The 26,003-nt window shown below is 44.1% G+C and overlaps 1 protein-coding gene across 1 annotated transcript in view; it reads left to right on the forward strand.

Annotated features, from left to right (window-relative positions):
• Window positions 1-26,003, forward strand: part of THADA (THADA armadillo repeat containing) — a 316,640-nt gene that overhangs the window by 250,565 nt on the left and 40,072 nt on the right. Inside the window, exons 32-36 of the mRNA XM_080685255.1 lie at window positions 8,256-8,635; window positions 9,259-9,377; window positions 9,703-9,775; window positions 12,437-12,590; window positions 19,237-19,368. Coding sequence (XP_080541381.1) covers window positions 8,256-8,635; window positions 9,259-9,377; window positions 9,703-9,775; window positions 12,437-12,590; window positions 19,237-19,368 — 858 coding nt within the window. The remainder of the gene's footprint in view (window positions 1-8,255; window positions 8,636-9,258; window positions 9,378-9,702; window positions 9,776-12,436; window positions 12,591-19,236; window positions 19,369-26,003) is intronic.

Genomic DNA, 26,003 nt, shown 5'->3' on the forward strand with positions numbered 1-26,003 from the left:
CTCAGGTTGGATTCAGACTGTATCTCATTGCCTGTGCGTGGAACAGAAGCCCTTGGTCCTTTGTGGGGAAAAAGTAAACTAAACAGGAACGTCTAAGGTACAATAGGGAAATCTCTGATTTCCCGATCTTGTCCTTAGGAGCAGTTCACTTGACAAAGAACCAGAAGCTGTGTATGCTTAGAAGTAATTTTATGGTCATGTCTTTCGGTTGTCATGTGTTTATCTGCAAGTATTTCCCGACTTCCTCCCTGTGCTGGGCAGAGGCAGGATAGGATGGTGGGTGGAAGCAAGAAGTAAAAGCTGTTGGAACCACACAGTGCCTAGTGAGCTCTCGGAAGGGACTGTGTTTTTATTTTATGGGTTGACAAGATAGTCTTCCTCCTTGCTCAGCAGCAAATAAGGAATTTTGTGCTTAAAAATACATGCCTTTGAGAGTATGCAGGGGGGCAAGGAAAGAAGGGGATGTTTTCAGAGGGGTGTGTGTTTGGGTTTACACCTGTGTAAGCAGGGCATGAAGGGGTTCAGAGACCTAGAAACAAAAGTAGGCAATAAATAAACAACCACTACCAGTTCAGGGTGCTTCTCAAGACAGAATTGGAATCTAGTTTCTTCCAGCAGGTCATTCTACATGTTTGTAACTGGTAGGGCGCCTGGGGTCAGGATTACAGTTTATTGGGAGGGGCAGAGGATTAAGTAGAAGAATGGAATTTCCCTTCGATAAGGAGAAGCCAAAATTTATTAAATCAGTTGTTTTTTGTTGTTGTAGTTCCTATGGTTTCCTTTTCTCCCCAGATATAATTTTTTTTACTGAGAAATTGCATAACAGGACATTAACATTCACAGTGTACAAATTATCATCTGTGAATATTTTTAGAACCAGTTTATCATCCGTTTCAGATAAGAACTTTTGTTGGATCTGATTACAGAGTTCTCTGACCAGAGCTACAATTCTTTGAAATAGAGCAAGCTGGCCATCTCCCTGTGCATTAAAAGTGATATTGGCTTATATTTTCTCACCCCCTACTTTTAAAAGAAGAGTAGAGATTCTGGGAGAGAGAGGCAGCGGGGGGGATAAAAGAAACTTCAGAACAATTACAGCTGCAACGTTTTCTTGGCCTAGTGGTATCAGAGAATTCAGAGCCTTTATAATATATAAAAGAGAAGTCCATTCATTCATTCATTCATTCATTCAGTTGAGACAAAGGGAACAGCGTGTGCAACATCCGGCAGAATAAACACCTTTCTTCTGTACCTCAGCAGCAAGTGACCACCTCAGTGATGCAATCAATATTGCTGTTCACACAGTATCCCCAGTAAGGGACTTATTCCATAGCAGTAAACCACTTTTTCCTGTTTGGTTGGACTTTTCAATCCCAAGGGGGATTCTTCCTCCTTCATGGATACTGATTGCTGCTTATAAATAGAACAAGTTTGTTGTGTTCACTGGGCTTTTGCTTCCCTCATAGTCATCTCTGCTGGGCCAAGACAGTGCTGCTACCTTGGGCCTGTACACTTACTCCCTCTTGCCCCTTTTATTTTGGCCAGTTCAGCACAAAAACCATAGGCTCTCTTCATTGGTGACATAGCAGGGAAGGTCAGGGACCGTATAATGTTCAGGAGCTCTTTGGTCGAGCACTAGATGAAGGGTTGTCTTTTGATTAGGGGCCATGGTCTACACAAACAGGTACCATAAACACTAGAATTACACACGTTCAGCATGGCAAGATGTTTACACTGAGAAGCATGATGATCTCAGATGCTCTGAGGTAATGGTTCTTAAAGTGTGGTCCCTTCATCAGCAACATCAGCATCACCTGGGATTTTGTTAGACATGTGATTGTTTTGGGACCTGCTCCTGAATCAGGAAATCTGGAGGTGAGTGAGCACCCTAAAGTTTGAGAACCACTGGTCTCAGGTGACAGCACAAACACGCTTCGGGAATATGCTCAGTGATTAGAAGGCCAGGTGAAACTGCCTTCTCTCTTTTAATTGTTATTTTCCAATCTCTCCCTTTGCTGAGTACTTATGTAGAGTTAAATTAACCTAAATTAAATGCTCTTCTGGTGAAACTCAGCTGTATCCATAATTATGTGGTAATGATATCATCCACATTTTTTTCCAGAATACCCTTGTCAAAGCTGTTCAAATTAACATGTATTTTTTAAGATTATGATGATGTTTTGAAAAGAAATTCTAACAAACCTACATGAATAGTTTAGAAAATCAAAGATGAATGACCCTCAGGCCTGCACTCTGGGGAGGAGTCAGACTTCCCTAAATAATACAGCAGGATTTGTGAAATAGGACACTGTCCCTGCTCAAGGCATATGCAGCTTTGAAATCCCTTTTCAGCCAGGTCGATGTTAGCATCCTATCCTGGTTGGTTAGGACGTGGCGGCTTTGAAATCCAGTTCATTTAGCATCACTGTTCAGGTTGTAGATGTAACACTGAATTCTGCAACTCACCAAAGGACCAAGAACTCAAATAATGCCTCTGAGTGACCAGAGGGAAGTGACTGGGCCACTGTGCTTCTTCACACAGACATTGTCCCGAGCCACTCGGCAAAGTCGGTTTCTTCCTAGGAGCTCTCTGTTGTGGATGGTCATGCTATGCAAACAGATCACTCCCAGGAAGCTTTTCTCAGCTTCTTCAAAGCTGGTCCCTGGTGACATTTTTCACAATAAAACTTGAACAAAATGACACGATAGCAAATTTTTCTTAAAGCCAAATTTCTTTAAAGAATTGTTCTTTATGATGACACTGTGGTTTATTATTTTTTGGTGTGAAGGATAGCCCTTCTTTCATGAAATTAATATAGATGGGAGGTTTTTAACATCCCTACTTTACCAAATGAAACGTTGGCAACTTATTCCAATCTGCCATGTTATTTTGACATTTTATTGGTCCTTGAATTCCAAACTTGGCAATTATTTCTCTACTGAAATAATTAGGACATAGCAGTGCAGGAGGTAGTGTCCTTCCAAGTGAATTCAGCCAGTAAGCCAATCATTTGAAGGCTAGAAATAGCCTTGCTCTAAAGAAGATGTTAATTTAAGAAATGAAATCCAATTGGATGTTCTGAATCAGTCACACATACTTGGTGACTAAAATGGCTGCACTGATGGGGAAATCTAAAGACTCTCCAAATAAGGGCTGGGGAAAACTGCAGTTAATAAGAATCTGCAAAAATCATCTAGTTTATGAAAAATAAGATGGCATCATCAAAGGAGGGACTTGATTCTTTCATTGGAACACTTGGCTTTCCAAGAAAGATAGAAAGAAACCCAAACCAATCGAAATTGGAATTGTAAGTAGAAAAATCCTTTTCTAGAGGAGAAGGTTGCTAAACCTCAGACTGAGGAACCCCATCAAAGAGGGTTTTTTTGTGCCCTGCAGACAATAGGCACTCATAAAAACAGAAATAAGTAGTTGGTCTAGACTTTGAAGCACTTGATAGGGCAGGACACAAAACAGCATTTCTCTGGGTTGTGAAATCCTGGTGGTGAAACCCTTTGGTGAAACAGTGGCTATCAACCTCAGCTGCGCACCAGAATCACCTGGGTCACTTTAAAACCAGGCTCACCCCAGAAATGCGGTCAAGTGTCCCCTGACATAAGTGTTTTCCTAAGCTTTCCAGATGAATTTAATGTACTTCCTGGGCTGAGAAACCACTATGCTCAACAGGAAAGCAATATGTCCTTGTTAGTCACTGCAGCTGCTTACGTTAAAGTATTGACTCCAACCTCCTGTTTCACCTAGAGACCCCTCACTCTGGGCACTGAGGAGAGGGTGTTCTGTGGTCCCCACTTAAATGGGGATTTCCTGAGAGCAGAGCCTGGTCTTTCTGATTCACTGCTAGAACCTGTGCATAGAGAGCCAGCATTGAAGTCCTGCCTGCCAGGGGTACTTATAGTGCTTATTCATTCTTTTGAATTCTTGGTGACTTCCTCTCATTTGGTGTTTTTATTTTATTTATTTTTACTTTTTTAATTGATTTGAGAGAGAGGAAAAGAGAGAGTAAGAGAGAGAGAAACATTGATTTGTTATTCCACATATCATGCATATGTGCCCTGACCAGGGATCGAACCCACAATCTTGGCATATCTAACCAACTGAGCTACCTGGTCAGGGGTTTCGTGTTTTTACTTGTAAGAGAAAATGGGGTGCGGTGAATTCTCTAGTTCTTCACTATGGTGAGGTACTAGGCTGGGATGAGCTATGTTCTGCTTGGAACTGAAGCCCTATCTTCCCACACATAAACCCTACAAACCCTTGGAGAGTTGGATCTTGGAATGTGATTCTCAGCTGGGGTACATAGCAGAATTACCTGTTGCTTTTTTTTTTAATCCTCACCCGAGGATATTTTCCCATTGATTTTTAGAGAGAGGGAAAGGCAGAGAGAAACATCGATGTGAGAGAAACACATCGACCAGTTGCCTCCTGCATGCACCCCGACCAGGACCCGGGTCGGGGAGGAGCCTGCAACCGAGGTACGTGCCCTTGATCGGAATTAAACACGAGACCCTTTTGTCCGCAGGCTGACGCTCTATTCACTGAGCCAAACCAGCCAGGGCACCTGTTGCTTCTTAAGACTACAAATGTCTGCGCCCACCTGGAAACCAACTGAATCAGAATCTGCCAGAGAGGGATCCAGGCATGTGTGGTTTTAATAACATCTGGCTAAGAACCATCACCTGAGGACATTGGTTTTCAAACGTGGCTCATGGCTCAGCAGCAGCAGCAGCATCACCTGTGAGCTTGTTAGAAATGTAGATTCTCAGCCCCTGCCCCAGACCGCCTAAATCAAAAACTTTGGAGGTGAGGTTCAGCAGCAGACTGGAATTTAACAAGCCCTCCTGGTGATTCAGACGCTTTTAAGAAACTCTGCTTTAGGACGATGTCTCTTTGGGTCTTGCTGCACAACAGAGAATATTTTTTCTGCAGCATTTTGGAGAAAGTGCCTCAGTGAATATCATTTGATAATTTCCTGGCTTATGGATCATTTTCTGCTGCTCCTCTGTTGACACATTTAATTCAGAGAACCTATTAGCAGCTCTTTCTTTGTCTACTCCAGTGGTCGGCAAACTCATTAGTCAACAGAGCCAAATATCAAAAGTACAACGATTGAAATTTCTTTTGAGAGCCAAATTTTTTAAACTTCTTCTAATGCCACTTCTTCAAAATAGACTTGCCCAGTCTGTGGTATTTTGTGGAAGAGCCACACTCAAGGGGCCAAAGAGCCGCATGTGGCTCGCGAGCTGCAGTTTGCCGACCACCGTCCTAAAGTACCTAATATATGTTCAATAAATGTTTATGGAACTATACTGAACTTCATAGGCAATATAGGCAAAGAAGTTCAAAGGAGCCCTGAGCATGTACCCCATGTCCCCCTTTTTTGGGACAAGCCGTTAGTCCCTGACTTCTTGATGATGTCACCCATCCTTCCTCAAAGTCCTAGAGGAAAGCAAATGAGTCTGGGTGCCCAGCTTGAGTCCCACAGACTCTGCCTGGAATATCTCTCTTTCAGCTAACAGGTTCCTCTGAAAATTATTCTGAATGGCCCTAGACCTTTCTTTCTGTTTGTTTTTTTTTTAATTATGTTTTAAAGAGCAGATCTCGGAGCCATGATTCTGACTCCTTTCCAAACAAATGATATCCCTTTTTAATGTAGTGTTGTCCTCAGGCAGCAATGAGTAGGAAGGATAGGGAATTGGTACCTGGAAACCATACCATGGTAGTGTGGTCTTCTTGTTAGTAAATTGTAATAGAATTAGGTTTTTAGGAATTGAAAGTAGAGATGATGACACGAAGGTTGAAGACCCCGGCTCCCTGGGGTTTCCCTGCTGCTTTGTAAAGATGCCTGCCCTCCTTCTTGAACTTGGACTTCTGCAGAGTCTGAGTTAAAAGAAAAGGTGTGTCTGCAGCCATAGATGGCGGACGGTGGCCTCCATGGGACACAGTCATGTTGGAGCCTGAGCCCTCACTTTGCCTCTTGGGGCAAACTTCTTTTTGAAACAATTTGATGTGTAACATGAATATTTTGTGATTTTAATTCCAGGATTATTGCAAGCCCGTATGATTTTTTAAAATTTCACCTTTTTTCCAACTGTTACTTTAATATTTTACATTTCTATGATGTTTATGATAATTTTCTAGAAGTCAGTAGTGTTCACTGAGTTATGAGATATCTGAATTTCAACAAGGCATTTAATGAAATCCTGATGTCCTTGTAGATAAAATTCTGAGGAAAGAATGGTAAAGTTAGGGGGATTCATAACTGGGGAATGACTAGACCCACAGAGAGGTGGTTAGTGAATTGAGAGCTTGGAGTGGGGTGGGGGACAGGGGCGGCTGGGAGCTGACTGACCAGAACACTTGTCAAAGGTGTCTGTCCTGTCCACATTCTTAATACTTACTTGACTGCAGGCATTTATGGCATGCCTGTCAATTTAGGTTTGCCCTATGACTGTGTTGTCTGAAGAATCTTACCTGGTCCATTCTATTTCTTGCCTTTGAATCTTTGCTCTGCCTTTGGTGGTTCCAATCCATTCTTCCCCTTTAAAGACTCAGATTATCATTTAAACCATTGTATTGGAATTACCTGGTCATTCATTTCTCTTTCTCACACCAGACTATAAACTCCTCAAGGACAGTATTCTAAGCACATAGTAGGCTCTAAGTATTTTTTATCAGAACTGAGAATACAAAAAGATCTTGGCAATCTAAGAGACAGGCCATAAAACTTAACAGGCAGATAAAATTTAACAGGATATACTTGAGTTTAAAACAAAGAAAGAAGCCTAGGTCTAAGCACTGAGTACAAGGTGGAAGAAAGATGACTCACAGCATCAGTAGACCAAGAAAAGAAAGAATGTGATTCCAGTGGGCTCCACATGAGTCAACAGTGTGATGCAACTCCCGTAGCCTAGTGTCAGAACAGGGAAAGTAATAGTCCTGCTGGCCAGGCCACACGAAGGGTCATGTTCCACTCTGTGGGGCCATCCCTTAAGAGGGGGTGAAGTATGTCCAAAGGAAGGAAGGCAGTTAGAATAGTGAGAGAAGGTAAACCCCATGGTGAATAGTTGAAGGAAGTAGGGGTGTTTCATCTGGAGAAGACACAAGGGACATAATAACTGTATTCAAATGCCTAAAGGGCTCATTGGGAACCTCAAAATGCAGAAATAGGCCAGTAGACCTACTAACAATAGAATAGTCTGTCATGTGAACTCCAGATCTGTAGGGTTTGACCAAGAGCCTCGGAGAAGAGATGTTGTAGAGGGGATCTGAGCAGCTCAACTTTGAGGCTTGGTGATTTAAGAGGTTACTGAGTTCATATTGACTAAATGTTGGGGAGGGATGCAAGGAGCACATCTTCCCATGGGAATGTCTTTTGTCCCCCAGGGAGGAAATTATGAGTTACCAAATAGTATGAGTTCCCTAAACAGAAATTGTTTCTGGACTAGAAGTCTGAAACAGTGACTTGGTGGGCAAGTCACTTATTATATCATACTAGAGGCCCGGTGTACAAAATTCATGCTCGGGGGTGTGGGGGGGTGTCCCTCAGCCCAGCCTGCACCCTCTCCAATCTGGGACCCCTCGAGGGATGTCCAGCTGCCCGTTTAGGGCCGATCCCGGTAGGATTGGGCCTAAACGGGCAGTTGGACATCACTCTCACAATCCAGGACTGCTGGCTCCCAACTGCTCGCCTGCCTGCCTTCCTGATTGCCCCTAACCGCTTCTGCCTGCCAGCCTGATCACACCCTAACCACTCCCCTGCCAGCCTGACTGATGCCTAACTGCTCCCCTGCCAGCCTGTTTGCCCCTAACTGCCCTCCCCTGCAGGCCTGGTCCCCCCACAACTGCTCTCCACTGCAGGCCTGGGTCCCCCCCAACTGCCCTTCCCTGCAGGCCCCATCGCCCCCAACTTCCCTCCTCTGCTGGCCTGGTCACCCCTAACTGCCCTCCCCTGCTGGCCTGATTGCCCACAACTGCCCTCCCCTGCTGGCTATCTTGTGGCGGCCATCTTGTGTCCACATGGGGGCAGCCATCTTTGACCACATGGGGGCAGCCATCTTGTGTGTTGGAGTGATGGTCAATTTGCATATTACTCTTTTTAATATTAGATAGTATGTGTGAAATGTACTCGGAAAAGATATCTGATAGTCCCACCTAGTGTATCCTCAGGCTTGTGTTTTCCCAAGTCCTTTTGTGAAACTTTGAATAAAGTGATTACCTGTGTTTTTTTGCTTTTTAGTTCTAGAGCATCTTGGCTTATGGGAGGAAGTCAGAAATATCATCTCAAGATCAGAGCTAATAACAGGATTCCGCTATACCTTCACGGTGCCAGGCCTACCTCAGTACCTCCAGAGCCTCACCAAACTAGCCATCGCTGCAGTGTGGGCATTGGCAGTCCAGGCTGGAGAACAGACATGGGACATTCCAATCTCCTTCTCTCAGCTGTTAGAGTCTTCCTTCCCTGACGTGCGCCTGCTGACACTGGAAGCCCTGTTGGAAAGGTTTTCAGCAGCAGCCTCTGGATTAGGAGAGAAGGAACTGCCACCCTTGTTGTGGAATATGGGAGGGATGTTCTTGATGTTGGCAATGAAGGAAAATCACCCAGAATGCTTCTGCAAGGTAAAGCCTTTGGTGTACTGACTGCCCCCTTCCACGCCCACACTCTTTGATGAATCTACTGGAGTGATCAGATTGTGAAGGCAGGGTTGGCTTTGGCTTCTCCAGGAGCAATCAGAAGGAGATTCAGCATCAGGAGGACAAGGACTCTCTTGTGTGGTGTTTGGCATGGTTCCATGCATAAATGGCACTAAGAAAAGTGTTTTATGATGATAATATTGATGACAGACTAACCAGAGGCAGATTGAGAGTAAGCCACTCAACGCAGTAGGGAACAGCATTGATAGTTAGCTGCATCACGTGTCAGAGGGTGGTCTTTGCTGACATGGCTATTTGGGGGCAGATAGCCACCTAGAAAGTATAATCAAAAGGAAGGGACACTGACTTAGGAATCTGGACATCTAGACTCTGATCACAGATCACTAGGGCACCTCGGGTGTGTCTCTGTTCCACCCTGTCTTGGTCTCCCAAGGGATTAGGAGGGAACTAAATCAGGGGAGCTTTTTGAAAGATAAGCCACCACCCCCCCCCCCCCCACTTATTGTAAGTGATTATCACTTAGCTTCTGAAGACCTTTTCCTGAGGTTTTTGTTTCGTTTTGTTTTTCATGGATCTGGCTCACACAGATACTGAAAATTCTCCATTGCATGGACCCCAGTGAGTGGCTTCACCAGACGGAACACTGTATCCATCTAACCCCAAAGGAGTTCTTGAACTGGACCATGGATATTGCTTCCAATGAAAGGTTTGCCCCCACTGTTTGCTGTGCTAACTGGGTTCCTCAGTGGCCCATCAGTCAGTTATGTAATGAATTTGAATACAGTCCTGACCTAAAGACTCAGGCCTTATATTTCTCAGTGTCAGTTTAGGAGCATGTTCTAAGCCTAAGCAATAGAAAGATGTCAGAGTATCATGTTAATAACCAAAAGGTAATTACTTCTGGAGGTGTTTGTGTAGCTATGAGGTGATTTCCAGCCTTCACATCCACATGGATTACTATCTGCAAAAACGGTCTCTGTATAAAATATGCTTGATTTGATTTGGGGGTGTTTTTGGCTTACTTTTTCTAGGTCTGAAATTCAGAGTGCAGCTCTGAGGCTTGCCTCCAAAGTGATTGTCCACCACATGCGGACAAGTGAAGAGGTAAGACCAACTCTGCCCCTGATCTCGGGTCTAGAATTTTGTGCTCTTTTTTTACCTGGAAGGTGTCAGTAGGCAGAAGCACTGTGCCATGTTTGTGTAACCTCTACAGAAATATTGTTCATATTGACTTTCACTTTGGGTATAACTTGTAAAGGATTTTTGAGGACCACCTTTGACATTTCTTTTCTCTTATTCTGGGCACATTTGATTAGAGGCCATGAGAAAGCACAACCTCCTCCTTATCGATACACATATGTACATATACACACCTAGACCCCTTTTTTTCCTGATTTTTCTGTCTAGACTCTTTATTTAGAGAGGGACTGAATAAGTCAATTCCAAGGATTATAAGTCACTAGGATTAGATCATAGTCACTAAGTATGAAAGTATATCGCTATGGCTTGATTCTTCCCCCAGAACACGGCTCAGTTGGCTGTTCATGGAGGCCAGTGTGCCCCACCTGTGTCACATGTCCTGTGGGGGTAAGGTGGAACTACAGTAATCAAAAGATCTTCCTGGGCACAAGCCCTAAGACAAATGCATGCACACTGAGGGGTATATGAGAAAGGTGCCACATCACAGAACTATTATACGTAGAAGGCAGTTAGTACCACCGTGAAATTACCTGAGGATCTTGGTCACACATCACCACACTGTGATAGTGTCAGCATGACATTGCGGATTCTGATGCCTTACAATAAAGCAGCGCTGAGAGAGGTCCTGGAGACACAAAGATGAATAGAGACAGGAGGGACAGTCTAATGAGAGAAAAGAGTGTTCAGTCATGACATTAAATGCTCTGGTTGGGAGGAGACTGTGGGAATGCAGAGGAGGGAGGGAGTGTTTGGGAGCTGAGGAAGACTTCACAGAGGAGATTGTTAAATTCAGAGAGAAAACCAGAGGGTGAGAATTAAGTAGATACTCGGTTTCCTTTGGTCTGTTATTCAAAGGCAGGCCAGGGGTCCAAAGCCAGCTGGTCATTAGCATACAAAAAGCAAAAAAAGTCAATTGTGTGTGTTGGGATAGGGGATGTTTGTAGGAAGGGAAAGGATTTGCTAAAAAAATTACAGCCCAGAGGGAAAAAAAACAAGTTCTAAGAAAGTGGTTATAGGGCAGCTAAAAGATATCACTCTCATCTAAAGCCCTTTTTAAGCATTTGTCACATGAATCTTAATGACACTGCTTGGTACTTGAATAAACTGATACTTTATGAAAATTGGGAGTTTTCCAGGGAGAGAAAAATTAACAGAACTTCAGAGAAATGCATAAAAAGAGTTCCTGGGGAAACCTGGGTTTCTTTGTGCATTGGGAGTCAGAATCTTCCTTGAGGTCTAAGATGCTCATCAGTTTAGTTGTATGACAACCCGAAGAGCCAGTCATCTCATTTTGAAAATTTAAAGTTTAATTGACAGGGGAAGTAAAGTACATTTGCAACATTAACCTCTTTCTAGAAAAAGTAAAAAAAACAACAAGAATTTAAAAGATAGAAACAATCTGAATGTCTATCAGCTGCTGAATGGGTAAACGAAATATGGTATGTCTATACAATGGAATATTATTCAGCCATAAAAATACATCCTATTGCATGGATGAACCTAAAAACAAACAAACAAACAAACAAACAAACATGTTAAGTGAAAGAAGCCAGTCACAAAAGAGCACATATTGTATTGATTCAATTTATATGAAATGTCCAGAAATGGCAGATCCATAGAGACATTAGATGACTTGTTTAGGGCTTGAGGAAGGAGTAGGTGACAGGATGGAGAATGATAAGTGAAGAGTGTAAAGGTTTGTCTTTTTGGTGATGAAAATATTCTAAAATTGATTGTGGTGATGGTTACACATATGTGTAAATATACTAAAAAACACTGAATTGCATAGTACTTTAAATGGGTAAATTATATCTCAAAACTGTTACTATTAAAAAATAGGGCTTTGTTTAAATAATAATGTTAGATAGGATTACCGCTTTAAATGTTGTAACAGAAACTCATAAAGACAGTGACTTACACCAGGTGAAAGCAGACCCAGAGCAGGTGTTTGCTGTCCTCAGCTTGGTCCCAGCCGGTTGCTCCAGCTCCCATCATCTTGTCCTTATTCCGCTAGCAGGAAGTAAAACCCAGGGGATGAAGGTCACTCCTATTTCCTAAGGTTTGACCTGAAAAGTGCACCGATACCACTTCCAATGACATCACATTAGTCAGAATTTAATTACATGTTACTCCCAAATTCAAGGAAGTCTGGGAAATGTGTCTTTAGCTGGGTCCCTATAGGCTCGGCCAAAATCGGAAGTTCTTTTGTTAAAGATAGAAGCATCTGGTTATTGGGGACAATAAGTACTTTTGTTGCCACGGTCTTTCCCCCAAAAGTTTTGTCTTTACTGAAGCTGTCAAATACACCAGTTTTCTGATAACCTGATGTGCATCAGAAAAGACTCAAACTGCTTGCCAGTTATAGTGACTCTGTATTACTGAACGACAAGCCAGATTTTCTTCTCTGGGCTTGCTTATTTCTTCCTAGTTGAGATGGAAAAACAACTGAAAAACCTTCCCTCCCACTGTGGCGACAGCTAATTTTCAGATCCGGTTTGGTGTATGTAGCTCATCCCTCTTTTCATGACTGTATCTTTGGAACTGCTCTAAATTTTGTGCTTTCAGACCAGGGACTCTGTGGCCCCCGAACTGAAGCAGTGGGTTCAGTTGGTCGTCTCATCTTGTGGAGATCATCTTCCCACGGAGTCCAGGCTGGCCGCTGCTGAAGTCCTCACCCGCACCACACCATTTTTCCTCACCAACCCCCATCCCGTGCTTGGTAAGTGTAGTGAGCAGGGGGGTGTCCATTGCACTAAATGTGCTCAAAGTCTGACTAGATACTCCAGGTTGAAAAAGAAGGGAAGATGAGCCCTGACCGATTTGGCTCAGTGGATAGAGTGTCGGCCTGCGGACTGAAGGGTCCCAGGTTCGATTCCGGCCAAGGGCACATACCTTGGTTGCGGGCACATCCCCAGTAGGGAATGTGCAGGAGGCAGCTGATTGATGTTTCTCTCATCTATGTTTCTCTCTATCCCTCTCCCTTCCTCTCTGTAAAAATTCAATAAAATATATTTTTTTTAAAAAAAGAAGGGAAGATGAAAAATGACAGTGTACACTATACCTTTACATCTTCAAGTGTATTCCCACCCTTCTTGGTTCCTACTCTAATCATGGATCACCAACAGCCTCTTAAGTGGCCTCTTTTCTTTTTTTAATCCTTACCAGAGGATATGTTCTTGTTGATTTTGAGAGAGAGAAACAGCAATGTGAGAAACGTTGATTTGTTGCTTCCTATACACGCCCAAGAGGGATCGAACCCGCAACTGAGGTATGTGCCCTGACTAGAAGTCGAACCCATAACCTTTTGATGTATGGATAATGCTCCAATCACCTGAGCCACCCAACCAGGGCTGGCCTCTTTTCTGTCTTGCCCCCCCCCCCCAAAAAAAAACCATTCTCTTTATGCTCCCAAAAGCTTTTGTGGTCTTTCTAAAATACAGATCTGATCATTTCACTTCACGCTGAAAACCTTTGAGTGGGTTCCCATTGCCTTCAGGATAAAATCTAAATACCCTTTAACGTGGCTTATAATGCTCTTCCTGTTCTGTGCCTGCCTCCCTCTCCCTTCTCATGGGCCAACATGGGCCCTATGAGTCATCAGTAGGGAACAGTTCTGTAAACACAGTGCTGCTTGACTGACTTCTGTTTGTCTTTCAAGACTAGGCCTAACCGTCACCTCTTCCGGGAAGCCTGTTGCAATGATCTTGGTGAGAAATGAATGGGTCAGTGTGAAGCTGTGGCATTGAGGAAAAAGAAAGGACAGCTGGAAAGGATTTAGAAAGTTGAATCAACATGACTTAGTATTGAGGTTCATGTAAAAGAAAGATTCAAGGATGACATCCAGGTTTCTGGCTTAAGAGACTGGAAAGATTGCTGGTGCTTTTCACTGAACTTAGGGTTTTTGTGTGTGTGTGTTTTAATCCTCACCCGAAGATATGTTTTCATTGATTTTATTTATTTTTTAAAATATGTTTTTATAGATTTCTAGAGAGAAAAGAAGGGAAAAGCATAAAGAGATAGAAACATTTATGAGAGAGAAACATCATCAATCGGCTGCCTCCTCCATGCCCCCTACAGGAGATCAAGCCCACAACCCAGGCATATGCCCTGACCAGGAATAGAACCGGGACCTCTTGGTTCCTGGGTTGATGCTCAACTGCTGAGCCACACTGGCCCGACTATTTTCATTAATTTTAGAGAGAAAGGAAGAGGAAGGGGGAGAGGTGGGGGGGAACATTGATGTGATAGAGAAACATCGATCTTTGTCTCTCCTATGTGCCCCAACTGGGAATCGCCTGGGGGTTGAACTAGAAACCTGAATACGTGCCCTGACCAGGAATTGAACTACCCTTGTGCTACCCTTTGGTGCACAAGACAACACATGCTCCAACCAACTGAGCCACACCTTCCAGGGCAGAACTTAGTTTTAAGTTTAAGGCATCTCTGGGACATAAAGGTAGAGAAATTTTGAAATCACATGGATGTGCAGAGCTTAGTTGGTTTCCAACGATGTTCTCCACCCTCAGGTCTCTTTTCTCATGGCCACCCCCTGTCCTTCAAGAGTAATAATTAGGAAAGAGCATCGCATCAATGGTGTTTGAGAAAACCAAGCTTGCCCTAGCCAGTTTGACTCAGTGGATAGAGCGTCAGCCTGTGAACTGAAGGGTCCCGAGTTCGATTCTGGTCAAGGGCACATGCCTGGGTTGCGGGCTCGATCCCCAGTAAGGGACACTGCGATAAATAATTTTCTTTCATCGTTGATGTTTCCATCTCCCTCTCTCTTCCTCTCTGAAACCAATAAAAATAAAAAAAGAAGAAGAAGAAAATCAAGCTTTAGAAAATCCTAAGGAATTCAAAAGCATCAGGGTTTTTGTTTTGTTTTAATTTTTTAACATTTTTGTAAATTGTGGTTTGTTTTATTTGTTTTTGAGCATAGGGTTTAATAAAAGGGGAAACCCAGAACCTAAAGCCATGCCTCAATCCCGACCCTGCCCTGTCCTGCCATCTTGTCCCTGTATTATTGTGCTGATTCCCTCCCATCCATTCCTGGAATTCTGTTTTTGTTCACCTCTTCCATGCCCAGCCCTGGAGGATAAACCACGGTCCCTGCATCCAAGGAGCTTTCAGGGTAGTTGCAGAGAAAGGATTCACAGAATAAAGGAGAGGCCCTTGGTTGATATGCTCAGTGGTTAGAGCATCAGCCCATGGATCAAAGGGTCATGGGTTTGATTCCTGGTCAAGGGCACATACCTGGGTTGCAGGTTCAATCCCCGGCCCTGGTCAGGGCTCTTGCGGGAGGCAACCAATCAACGTGTCTCTCTCACATGGATGTTTCTCTCTTTCTTTCCCTCCCTCTTTCCTTCTCTTCGTTCCTTCCTTCCCTCCCTCCCTCTCACTTTCTCCAAAAATCAATGGAAAAACTATATTCGGATGAGGATTAACAAAAAAAAAAAAATTTAAAGGATAAAGGAGAAAATTGCTCTTTTAGATGGTGAGGTTCAGATTTGAAGTGTTATTGGAGTTCAGACCAATAAAGTCTCATGTCCCTGGAACTTGCTGGGAAACAAATGTCCTTTTAATTCTTCTAAGTGACTTCCAGGCCTTTTTTTTACACCCAAATGGGGACTGAAAGGGGACCTTTTGTGATTGTGATTTAATCATTGGGCTCAGAGGAATAAGAACAAAGGTTTATAAACTTTGGTGAAGTTTCTCCAGTAAGAGTAATGTTTTGCAGCACATTTTTGGGGTGACTTTGGCTACTCTAACTAATCCTAGCTCCTATCAGGCAAAATGTGTGTGGAATAACATGGAATTCCTGAGTGAAACTGAGTCTTGGGAAAAAGCCAATGATTCATAATTATGGAACTGGTTATAGCATTATAGGCAATAAGGAAGGAGGTCAGTGGTGGCTGATGGCCTACAAGAACATGAGAAATAGGTACCAAACTGAGAGACAAAGGACATGAAAGTGCATGGGACATGTCAAAGACAGAACAAAGTCATTTAAGGAAAAAGAAAAATTGAAATGGACTAGAGGGAAGGTTGAGGTTCTTGAAGGCATAAATGACCATGTTAAAGGGAAAATATTAAACCCTAGAGAACTTTAGAATGGATAGATTCTGAAAGACTGAGTAATATTTAGAGCCAGATTTGTAACAGAAAAGAGAGACCAGAACCACAGAGGAAGCCATTGCTGTTCTTGGTCTGACTGAAGCGCCAGTGACTGATTCCAGGTTCTCCGTGACAGATAGGGAGAAGATGGGCTAAGGAGAGCTCTTAGGACAGAGCTGGTTCTCCATTGAAGGCCAGGGATGTTGAGTGGCGGGCCCTCCACTGTGATCCTCCACAAGCCTGGTCCACTCCACCTGCACATGTACCCTTTCTGTGAGATCCTGCCCACCTCCCTCATGAAGTCTGCTTTGGTTACACCAGTCCACTGTGATCTCTCCCTGTGCTGAGTCACAGCCACACATTTCCATCCCTGACTTCTCATTGCCCTGTGTTCTTGACTTGATATTCTTTTCAGGTGCTCAGAGATAGACCACTGTCTTTTCTGGTTCCATCGTCCATAGCAGCACCTAGCAAGGGACTAAACACAGTCCCTGCCGAGGGGTAATGGTGGTCTGGTAGTGGGACCCAAAGAGACATGGATATGGGCTAGTGCCTTTATCCTGGTTCCTTCCCTTTTTTTCATTTTTACCCCCAAAGCGTAATCTTGATTGAAAATTGCTTTCAGAATATGTAAGCTCAGTCACTCATATCAACACTGGGCTAGTTTCCCCAAAGCACCCTTGATGCATAATGTTTCATTCCTGATAATTGTGAGTCATTGTGGACAGCTTAGGCCCAGGGCCTTAGTCAGCCAGGCCGCACCTTCTGGGGGGCCTTGCCTGTGACTGGTTGCCTCCAGAAACCTTCATCCCTCAAAAAAAAAGAAGAAGAAAGAAAAGACACTTTATTTTTTTTTAATTTAATAAATCTTTATTGTTCAGATTATTACAGTTGTTCCTCCTTTTCCCCCCCATAGCTCCCCTCCACCTGGTTCCCACCCCACCCTCTGCCCTTACCTCCCCCCCACTGTCCTCATCCATAGGTGTATGATTTTTGTCCAGTCTCTTCCCTCACCTCCCACACCCCTTTCCCCCTGAGAATTGTCAGTCCACTCCCTTTCTATGCCCCTGATTCTATTATATTCACCAGTTTATTCTGTTCATCAGATTTTTTATTCACTTGATTTTTAGATTCACTTGTTGATAGACATGTATTTGTTGTTCATAATTTTTATCTTTACCTTTTTCTTCTTCTTCCTCTTCTTAAAGAATACCTTTCAGCATTTCATATAATACTGGTTTGGTGGTGATGAACTCCTTTAGCTTTTTCTTATCTGTGAAGCTCTTTATCTGCCCTTCAATTCTGAATGATAGCTTTGCTGAGTAGAGTAATCTTGGTTGTAGGTTCTTGCTATTCATCACTTTGAATATTTCTTGCCACTCCCATCTGGCCTGCATAGTTTCTGTTGAGAAATCCGCTGACAGTCATATGGGTGCTCCCTTGTAGGTAACTAACTGTTTTTCTCTTGCTGCTTTTAATATTCCCTCTTTGTCTTTTGCTCTTGGCATTTTAATTATGATGTGTCTTGGTGTGGTCCTCTTTGGATTCCTTTTGTTTGGGGTTCTGTGTGCTTCCTGGACTTCTAAGTCTATTTCTTTCACCAGGTGGGGGAAGTTTTCAGTCATTATTTCTTCAAATAGGTTTTCAGTACCTTGCTCTCTCTCTTCTTCTGGCACCCCCATAATTCTGATGTTGGTACACTTGAGGTTGTCCCAGAGGCTCCTTACACTATCTTCAAATTTTTGGATTCTTTTTTCTTTTTGCTTTTCCGCCTGAGTGTTTTTTGCTTCTTTGTATTTCAACTCTTTGACTTGATTCTTGCGGTCCTCTAGTCTGCTGTTAGGTCTCTGTATAATATTTTTTATTTCAGTCAGTGTATGTTTAATTTCTAGTTGGTCCTTTCTCATATCCTCGAGGGTCTCGCTAAATTTATCAGCCTTTTCTAGGAAATTCTTGAAAAACCTTATAACCGTGGTTTTGAACTCTATATCCAGTCGTTTGTTTTCCTCCATTTCTTTCATTTGTGATCTGTTTCTTTGGTCTCTGCATTTTTGCTGATTCCCTGAGTTGATAAGAGTAGCTTTGTGTGGTAGGTGTCTTCTAGGGCACAGTGGCTCAGCCTCCCCAGTTACCTGAGGTGGACACTCTTGGTGCACCCCTTTGTGGACTGTGTGCTCAGCCTTGTTGTAGTTAAGTCTTGATTGTTGTTGGTATCACTGGGAGGAATTGACCTCCAGGCCAGTTGGCTGTGAGGATCAGCTGTGTCTATGGCTGGGAAAACTTCTGTGTTAGAGACACTCTTATGAGACAAGACTTGCAAAATTGCAAAAGCCTCTGTGCTCAGCTTGGATGGGGTGGAGTTTCAGGGTGGAGCAGACAGCCTTGGTTTCCCATCAGCCCTGCCCTATGAGGCCCCTGGGTCTCAGTGTCCCGTGGTAATCGCTGCAAGCACCTCTGAGAGAAAGCTGCCCTCGAGTTTCGCTCGCTGCCAGACAGTCCAGTTTCTCCCCGAATGAGTCGGGGTTCCCAGAAACTTGCCCGGAACTGGAGTTCAGCGCAGTCGGGATCTTTTGTCTCCCTGCTGCTTTAGAAAGCCAGCAGCACACTCAGCCTCCCATGCATTCAGCAGTCAGTCCTCTCTGTGCACGCGCACCTCCGGACCTATGCCTTGTGCAGCTCCCGATTTCTCTTTTCCTGACAGTCCAGATTCCCCCCGAATGAGTCTGGTTTCCCAGTGTCTCGCCCGTGACTGGAGTTCAGTGCAGTCGGGAGCTTCCTTCTCCCTCCCGTTTTAGAAAGCCAGCGCACACTCAGCCACCCATGCACACAGCCGCCCATCCTCTCCACGTGCAAGTCTCGGTACCTCAGCCTTTTGCAGCTCCTCTGAGTATTAATGTGCTTTCCTCTTTTCTACTAGTTGTAGAATTTCCACTCAGCCAGCTTTCCTGTGGTTCTGGATGGTGTCCGTTTTGTCTTTTAGTGGTAGTTTTGATATTGTTGTGTGAGGCAGCAGTTTAGGTGTTTAGCCATCTTGGTTTCTCCAAGAAAAGACACTTTAAAACCTTCCCCCTTAGGGCTCTCTCTCTCTCTCTCTCTCAGTGTTTATCTCTCAGATTGTCCTTTCTTGGAATATCCAGGAAAACAGGAATGGCAGTTGCTCATTAAATACTGTTCTCCACCATGCATTTGAAGTGGTATTTGTACCTGCTTGTAAATTGCATCCTAGGTAACTGGACTCCTTTCTGTCACCTTAGGACTGCAGGATACACTTGCCCTTTGGAGGTGTGTCCTCACCCTCCTGCAGAGTGAGGAGCAAGCCGTCAGAGATGCCGCCACGGAAACAGTGACGACTGCCATGTCACAAGAGAACACCTGCCAGTCAACAGGTACCTCCTTCTGCTTCCACAGTGCCTATTGCTCTTAGACAGGGGTTGGCACTCTTTTTTGGTAAAGGGTCAGAGTGAATATATCAGGCTTTGTTGGCCATTCACTCTCTGTCTCTGTCTCTGAAACTGCCAATTTAGTGGGAAAGCAGCCTTAAACAACAGGTAAACAAGTGGGCATGGCTGTTCCAATAAAACTTTATTTACAAAAACAGGTGGCTGCCGAGATGTGATCTGCTAGCCAGACTCCTGCTCTAGGATATCATAGAGAAAAATTATTTTCAAAGATAGAAATCTAATAAACAGTGCCTTTTGTCAGTTACACTGTCAGCCTTTTTAATAAGGCCAAGTCTTGATTATCTGTGTGGTTACATAACCCAGACATCATAGATCCATCATTGTGTTCCTCCGTGAGTTTTCAAACACTACGGAAATAGACGAGTGTAATCTAGAGTCTCCATTTTGTGCCTTGGCTTCTCTTGTTTTAAAAATGTCTTTATTTATACAGTGATTTTAGAGAGAGAGAGGAATTGGGGGGGGGGGTGAAAGAGAGAGAGAAACATTGATTTGTTATTCCACCAATTCATGCATTCATTGGTTGATTCTTATATGTGCCCTGACTAGGGATTGAACCTGCAACCTTGGGGTATCAGGACGATGCTCTAACCAACTGAACTACCCAGTCAGAGCCCTTGGCTTCTCATTTGGTGGTGATATTAACCCAGGAAGTAGGAGAGGAGCAGCCTAGGTGAATAGTTCTGAGTTCATAGCCCTGGGGCCCTGGTTATCTGTATGTGATAGCAAATGCTATGGAAACAAAAGGGAATTTTGGCTGTAGGTGGAAAATGGGCTGCTGGATGGAAGGGACAGGAGTCAAGGTCATACCTCTGGACAAATGGCCATCTGAGGGGGTGACCTGTCTGGTGCATTTGGGACTGGGTGTCAGGAAAGATCTGAGTCAGCCGTCCCAAAGAAAAGCAAGAACATCATTTTGTGGCAAGGGCGTCACAGGCTGAGCAAAGAAATTTGCCTAGTGGACAGCAAAATGGGAGTGTAAACAGCCAGACAGTGTTTGTAACCAGCTCAGGGCCCCTCATCCCCATGGTTAGAGCTGCGGCCCCTAGAAGCTTTCCTTGGAATGCGTGACTTTCCCAGCACCTCAGCCCACCGTTGTAATGGTCTGGGTACTTTTCTCTGCACATGTGAGAGAAGCTAGTTTTTAAATAATCTCTCAGTGACACTACTCTAGAGCAGATATAGCCACAATCAGCTTTGCCTCTCCATGGGAAAACATTCCGATTTGTGATGTACAAGTAGTCTTCTCCGCCCCCCCCCCCATCCCAACCTGTCCAAGTTCCTCAATACTTAAAATTCTGCCATTATTGATTCTTTTTCAAATTGTGGGTTTTCCTTAGAAGGACACATAGGGCACCCGACGAGTCCTCAGTTAACATTTATTTAGTGGCATATAATACTAGATTTCTCTAGGACCCTCTCCACTAAAGCTGGGAAAGACCATTTCATAGTGGAATTCTAGGTGGACTTCTTCCCTCCTAATCTTTATAGTATTTGCCCTACTATTATTTTTTTCAGAATTTTTCCAAGTGTATTTATAGTAAAACTGTATTATCATGTTCTCCCTCCTTCTCTGAATTTTTTCTCAAGAAATAGAAATCAATAATCACTTATTGAGTGCCTTTGCATATGAAATTCCATATGTGAAAGCCTCTGAGGGAATACTAAATGCAAAAGGCTACGTCTGTCTTTGCATTCCTTATCTTAGTCTATAAAAAAGGACTTGAGGTATGAAAAACAAGAAATCTATAGCAACTGAATGTAGTATTGTATGTTACCCTGGAGAAGATCTGTACTGGAGGGATGAAAAGCCATATAGGAAATTATGAGAATAACTGACATCGAAATATTATCTAGAGATTAAAATCAATGTTACATTACCTGAATTTGATGGCTATACTGTGGTTTTGTAAGAGAACATTATTGTTCTTAGGAAATCCACAACTGAAATATTAAGGAGTAAAGAGTCATTAACACCTGTAACTTACTCTCAAATGGTTCAAAAAAAATAAAACTATGTGTGCATATAAATAGTAAACACAGATATGGAATTTCTATAGCTGTATCTTTTCAGTATGCTTGAAATTATTCCAAAATAAAATGTTTTTTTTAATCCATTTCCACAACTACAAAAGACCAACATGGTATATATTGATAGACCATCTGACTGGTTTATCAACAATTCACCTCCCATGTGACTCCTGTAATTTCTCCCTAAATTATATAAAAACATCCCCCCCCTTTTTTTTTTTGTTTAAACACATTTTGAGTGAATTTTTGCATCCAAAAAAATTAAACTCAAGCCATAGTCTTCAGATTCAAAGGTCTCGGCAACATAAGGTCACTGTGTGGGGACACTGAGCAGTTCCCTCGGTGTGCCCTGTGCTGCCTGATAGCTCCCCTCGGCCAGAACCTGCTCAACACAGCTTGATTTTCTTTTCTTTTTAAAAAATATATTTTTATTGATTTCAGAGGTGAAGGGAGAGGGAGAAAGAGATAGAAACACCAATGATGAAAGAGAATCATTGATTGGCTGCCTCCTGCACACCTCCCACTGGAGATCAAGCCCACAACCCAGGCATGTGCCCTAATTGGGAATCGAACCATGACCTCCCAATTCATAGGTCAACGCTCAACCACTGATCCACACTGGCTGGGCTACACAGCTTGATTTTCTTAAGCAAAAAATATGCATCTGTTCGCTTTAGACTGAAAAATAGCTGAGGACTGACGATCACCCTGACTTTTCACTGTAGTCAGATGGTTACCCAGCTGATTTATCAGAACAATATTGTCTTATTTTGACATCTCTCAAAAATATCAAACAGCTAATGGCAATTATCCACATTCCTTGCTGTTCCAAGTTAGTTATCACTATTAAATCTTGGCTTCCTTGGAAATATATGTCATTAATTTTTGTCCCCAAATCAGTTGTTTAATAAACATCACAGTAAAATAATATTATTAAATTCTATTAATATTTAGATCTTTTTTGAGGCTAAATATTGATTGAAAAAATTAATTCTTACTTTTCATGCTAAGAAAAAGTAAAACAGGAGGACTCCCTGCCTGTAAGATCTCATCCTGTGATAAGGCTGGATGAGGACAGAAATGGCTCTGCACTCACACTGTCCCCAGCCTGAGAGAAGAATTGTCCTGAAGGTAGGGATAAAGGGGACCCAGATGAAAGCATTCAACACAGAAGGAAAAGCAGAGCCAAAACCTGGAGTTGGGGTAACTTGGGAGCTGATGGGGGAGCAGCATGTGGACTTGTGTGGCCAGAACACAGACAAGGGCCAGGGCAGTAGAGAAGGAGTTAAAGCTAGGAGGTCAGGGGCACCTATACCGGTGATGGTCTTGAATGCCGAGCCAAGGGTAAGCAGGAGTAATGTTGCCAGAAACGTGTGTGTGAGCTGGATCAGGGCTGGAGGTGAGGGGGGTATATTTTGAGGCAGAGAGAACAACTGGAAATTGGTAGCAAAAGTCCTCACCACTATCAGTGGTGATGGGGGTTAGTAGACTCAACAGGATTTGGGGGCTGGTCCTGCGGGGAGTGGAAGACACGGGGAAGTGAAGATGACTTCAAGGTTGCAAACCTACCAAGCCGTGCCTCTGGCACTGATGTAGCAGTTAGGCTGTGGCGTTCTAGGAAGTCAAACTACTGGGAATCGGGAAAGGCACTCAGAGGCCACAAGTCACTGTGCTCTGGGACAGAGCATTCCTTGGGCTGTGGAGAGATGGGCAATAGGAACATTGAGAGAGCAAAGAGGGAACTTGATCTGCTGTAGGAACAGAATGAACTGTCCAGCTCTGCCCTGCCCTCCCCACACACTGCACAGTTGGCCTGGGAGCCCAGCACTCCTTAACCGGCCCCATTTTGATCCCAGGGGGCACAGGCTAGAAACGGTCGAAGAAGAAGAGGCAAACATTAACTGTCGTCCATCACCCTAGCCTGTCGCCTTGAACACAGTTGGCCTCAAGTATAGATTTGTGGAATGAATTGGTCACTGACTCTGGAAGGCCCAGGGGAAGTAACTCTGTGTTTACATAGCTCTGTGAGGATGGATTTGTTATCTCTTTTGCCTCCTGATTTCTCCTGCTGTCCACGGGGTCACCCGGAAGGTGAAGCTCACAGCCTATTAGCAACATTCTTAGCACCACCTGAGCTCCCTTCCCTTTTGAAAGAGGACTTCAGAAAGCCCCAGCAGTGGGACCCTCGCCACTCCTTACCTCCCGCTCCTCTGTGGCGTGGCTCAGTGGTTGAGCATCGACCTATGAACAAGGAGGTCACGGTTCAGTTCCCAGTCAGGGCACATGCCTGGGTTGTGGGCTTGATCCCCAGTGGAGGGTGTGCAGGAGGCAGCCAGTCAATGATTCTTTCTCATCATTGATGTTTCTATCTCTGTCTCTCTCTCCTCCCTTCCTCTCTGAAATCAATTTAAAAATATATATATTTTTTAAAAGTGGCCTTTCTAGGACTCAAGTGTAGGTGATTGGACTTTGTAGGCAGGTAAAAAAGTGTTTGGGCAGGACTCCAGGAGAGGCCCCACTTCCTCCTTTCCCTGCTCTGATTTGACTCCAAGCCTTGAAATGCTCGGGGAAAGAGCTCAAACTTCAAGAACAGGAGACGCTCAAGGCCGTGGACTCTGCAGTTCCCACTTCCCTGGGCTCCCCCACCTTCCACTCAAGCAGCTCACTAGTGTCTATTTTAGACACTATATCATGTCAGGTTTCATTTGAACAAGGACCGCCATGTGAGGAAAAAACAACCTGGACAACATTTAAATCACTAAATTTGAGTGATTCTCAAGTTAGGCAGACAGAGTTCTGGGGGAGTAGCAGGAGAGGAACTCCTGAAGGGCCCAACTGTAACAGGCTGCATTTGGAGAAAAAGGAGATGAAAAAACACCTTTAAAAAATCTCTAGAGAGCTAGAAAACGGCCAGAACTCAGCAATTTGGGGTTTATCCCGTGACCTTACCTACCACTAGGGTGTCTGGGCCTTTCATTTCTGTAGAGCCCTTTGACTCCATGCAGGTTTTTGGCAGCTTTAAAATGCTATGCTGCAGTCAAACTTGAGGACTCCGGTACAGAAGGACAGATGGCACAGAACTAAGGTGTCCTGCAAGGGTGGCTAGATCTGGAGGCCCACAGGTGGAACTCTACATGCTCCCCTAGCAGAGGAATGGGGTTCTGTGAGCTGAATGAGGAGGGGCAGGGCAGCAGGGTGTGGCTTTCTAAACCCCTCCGGAGACTCCCTGCCTCCCAGCATGGGGTCTCCTTCCACTGGGGAGGCCTAATTCAGGAGGCCTCCTCCCTTCCCCCAGTTCCATTTGTGTGTTTCAGGGAAAAGTTTCTGATAACCAACAGTGGGCTTTAGCTGATGCAGGATAAGAATGAGAAGCCAGTTAACAAGGGAGCCCCCAAACTTCAAACCCATAGTCAGTTTACAGAAAGAGGACTTCTTGGTAGAAACTTTGTTTTAATTGAGATATAATTGACATATGAGATAGAAACTTTCTTACAAAAAAATGATAAAAGACTTAAGAGACAGAGATGGGAGGGAGAGGAAGGGAGACAGGGGAAGCAAGGACTCGTCCAAGAGCAAGTGCGGGGGAGGGGGGTTCTCCTCCTTGGAGTATTGGCTCCAAGTCCTTCTGATCCCTCCCTCCCAGCAGGCTCCTTACCCACAAAAGGGCCTGTAAAACCTGCTGATTCTGCCAAATATAAGTGTTTAGTGGTAAATCATTAAATCCCACCTTTTCTGCAACAGCTGGCCATCCAGCATCGCCCTCTCCTCTGCATCCCTATGGCATTCGGTTATTGTACCACCCCAAATAGCCCTTGATTTTCTACTCTTTTATTATTTTCTCTTTCATGTGCTTCATTTTGTTTTATCTTCCCAACTTTCCCATGGGGTTAGAGACTGACTTCCATTAGGTACACAGTGGGTGGTCAGTTTGTGTTGATGGACTGACCTTTCACCAGAGCAGGCCACCGAACCGTAATTGCCTTGGTCAGTCCCAAGTTCTCTAAGGAGCTTAGGGTGCCCTTGGAAACAAGAATGAGCTCCAAAACAGGCACATGGACCCTCCCTGCTAGAACAGCTCAAGGGGCAATGGTTTTCATTGCTCCCTGCAAACTCTGAGTGACTCAGTCTCTGGGTCCTTCCCGTTAGCTATCAGGTCTGAGTCTCAGGCTGTAGGGCCAGGGAGCCACCCGGGGGCTGCAGGGGCCCTGGCCCCGGGTTTACTGGGAGACACCTCAGTAGCCTCTGTGCTTGGTGTGGGGACATGTAGAGACTCCGGAATAATGATAGAGCTTAGCAGGGAAGTGGGAGGGTAGAAACAGGAGCAGCAGGTAGAAAATTGAGACTCGGAGGTTTTATAGAATGGGGCAGGAAGCAAGTGGCATTGTGGGCTGAGCTGAAACAGTTACATGGGCCAGGTGAAGAAAAGACCCAACTCTTGCTCAATTTCCCCAAAAATGTGCTCCTCCTGCACACCCCTCCCCCCTTGCACACATACACACGTGCACCGTCGTCACCCACACAGAGCTAAAGAG

Source organism: Plecotus auritus (assembly GCF_963455305.1).
Source record: "Plecotus auritus genome assembly, chromosome: 8".
NCBI classification, from domain to species: Eukaryota; Metazoa; Chordata; class Mammalia; order Chiroptera; family Vespertilionidae; genus Plecotus; species Plecotus auritus.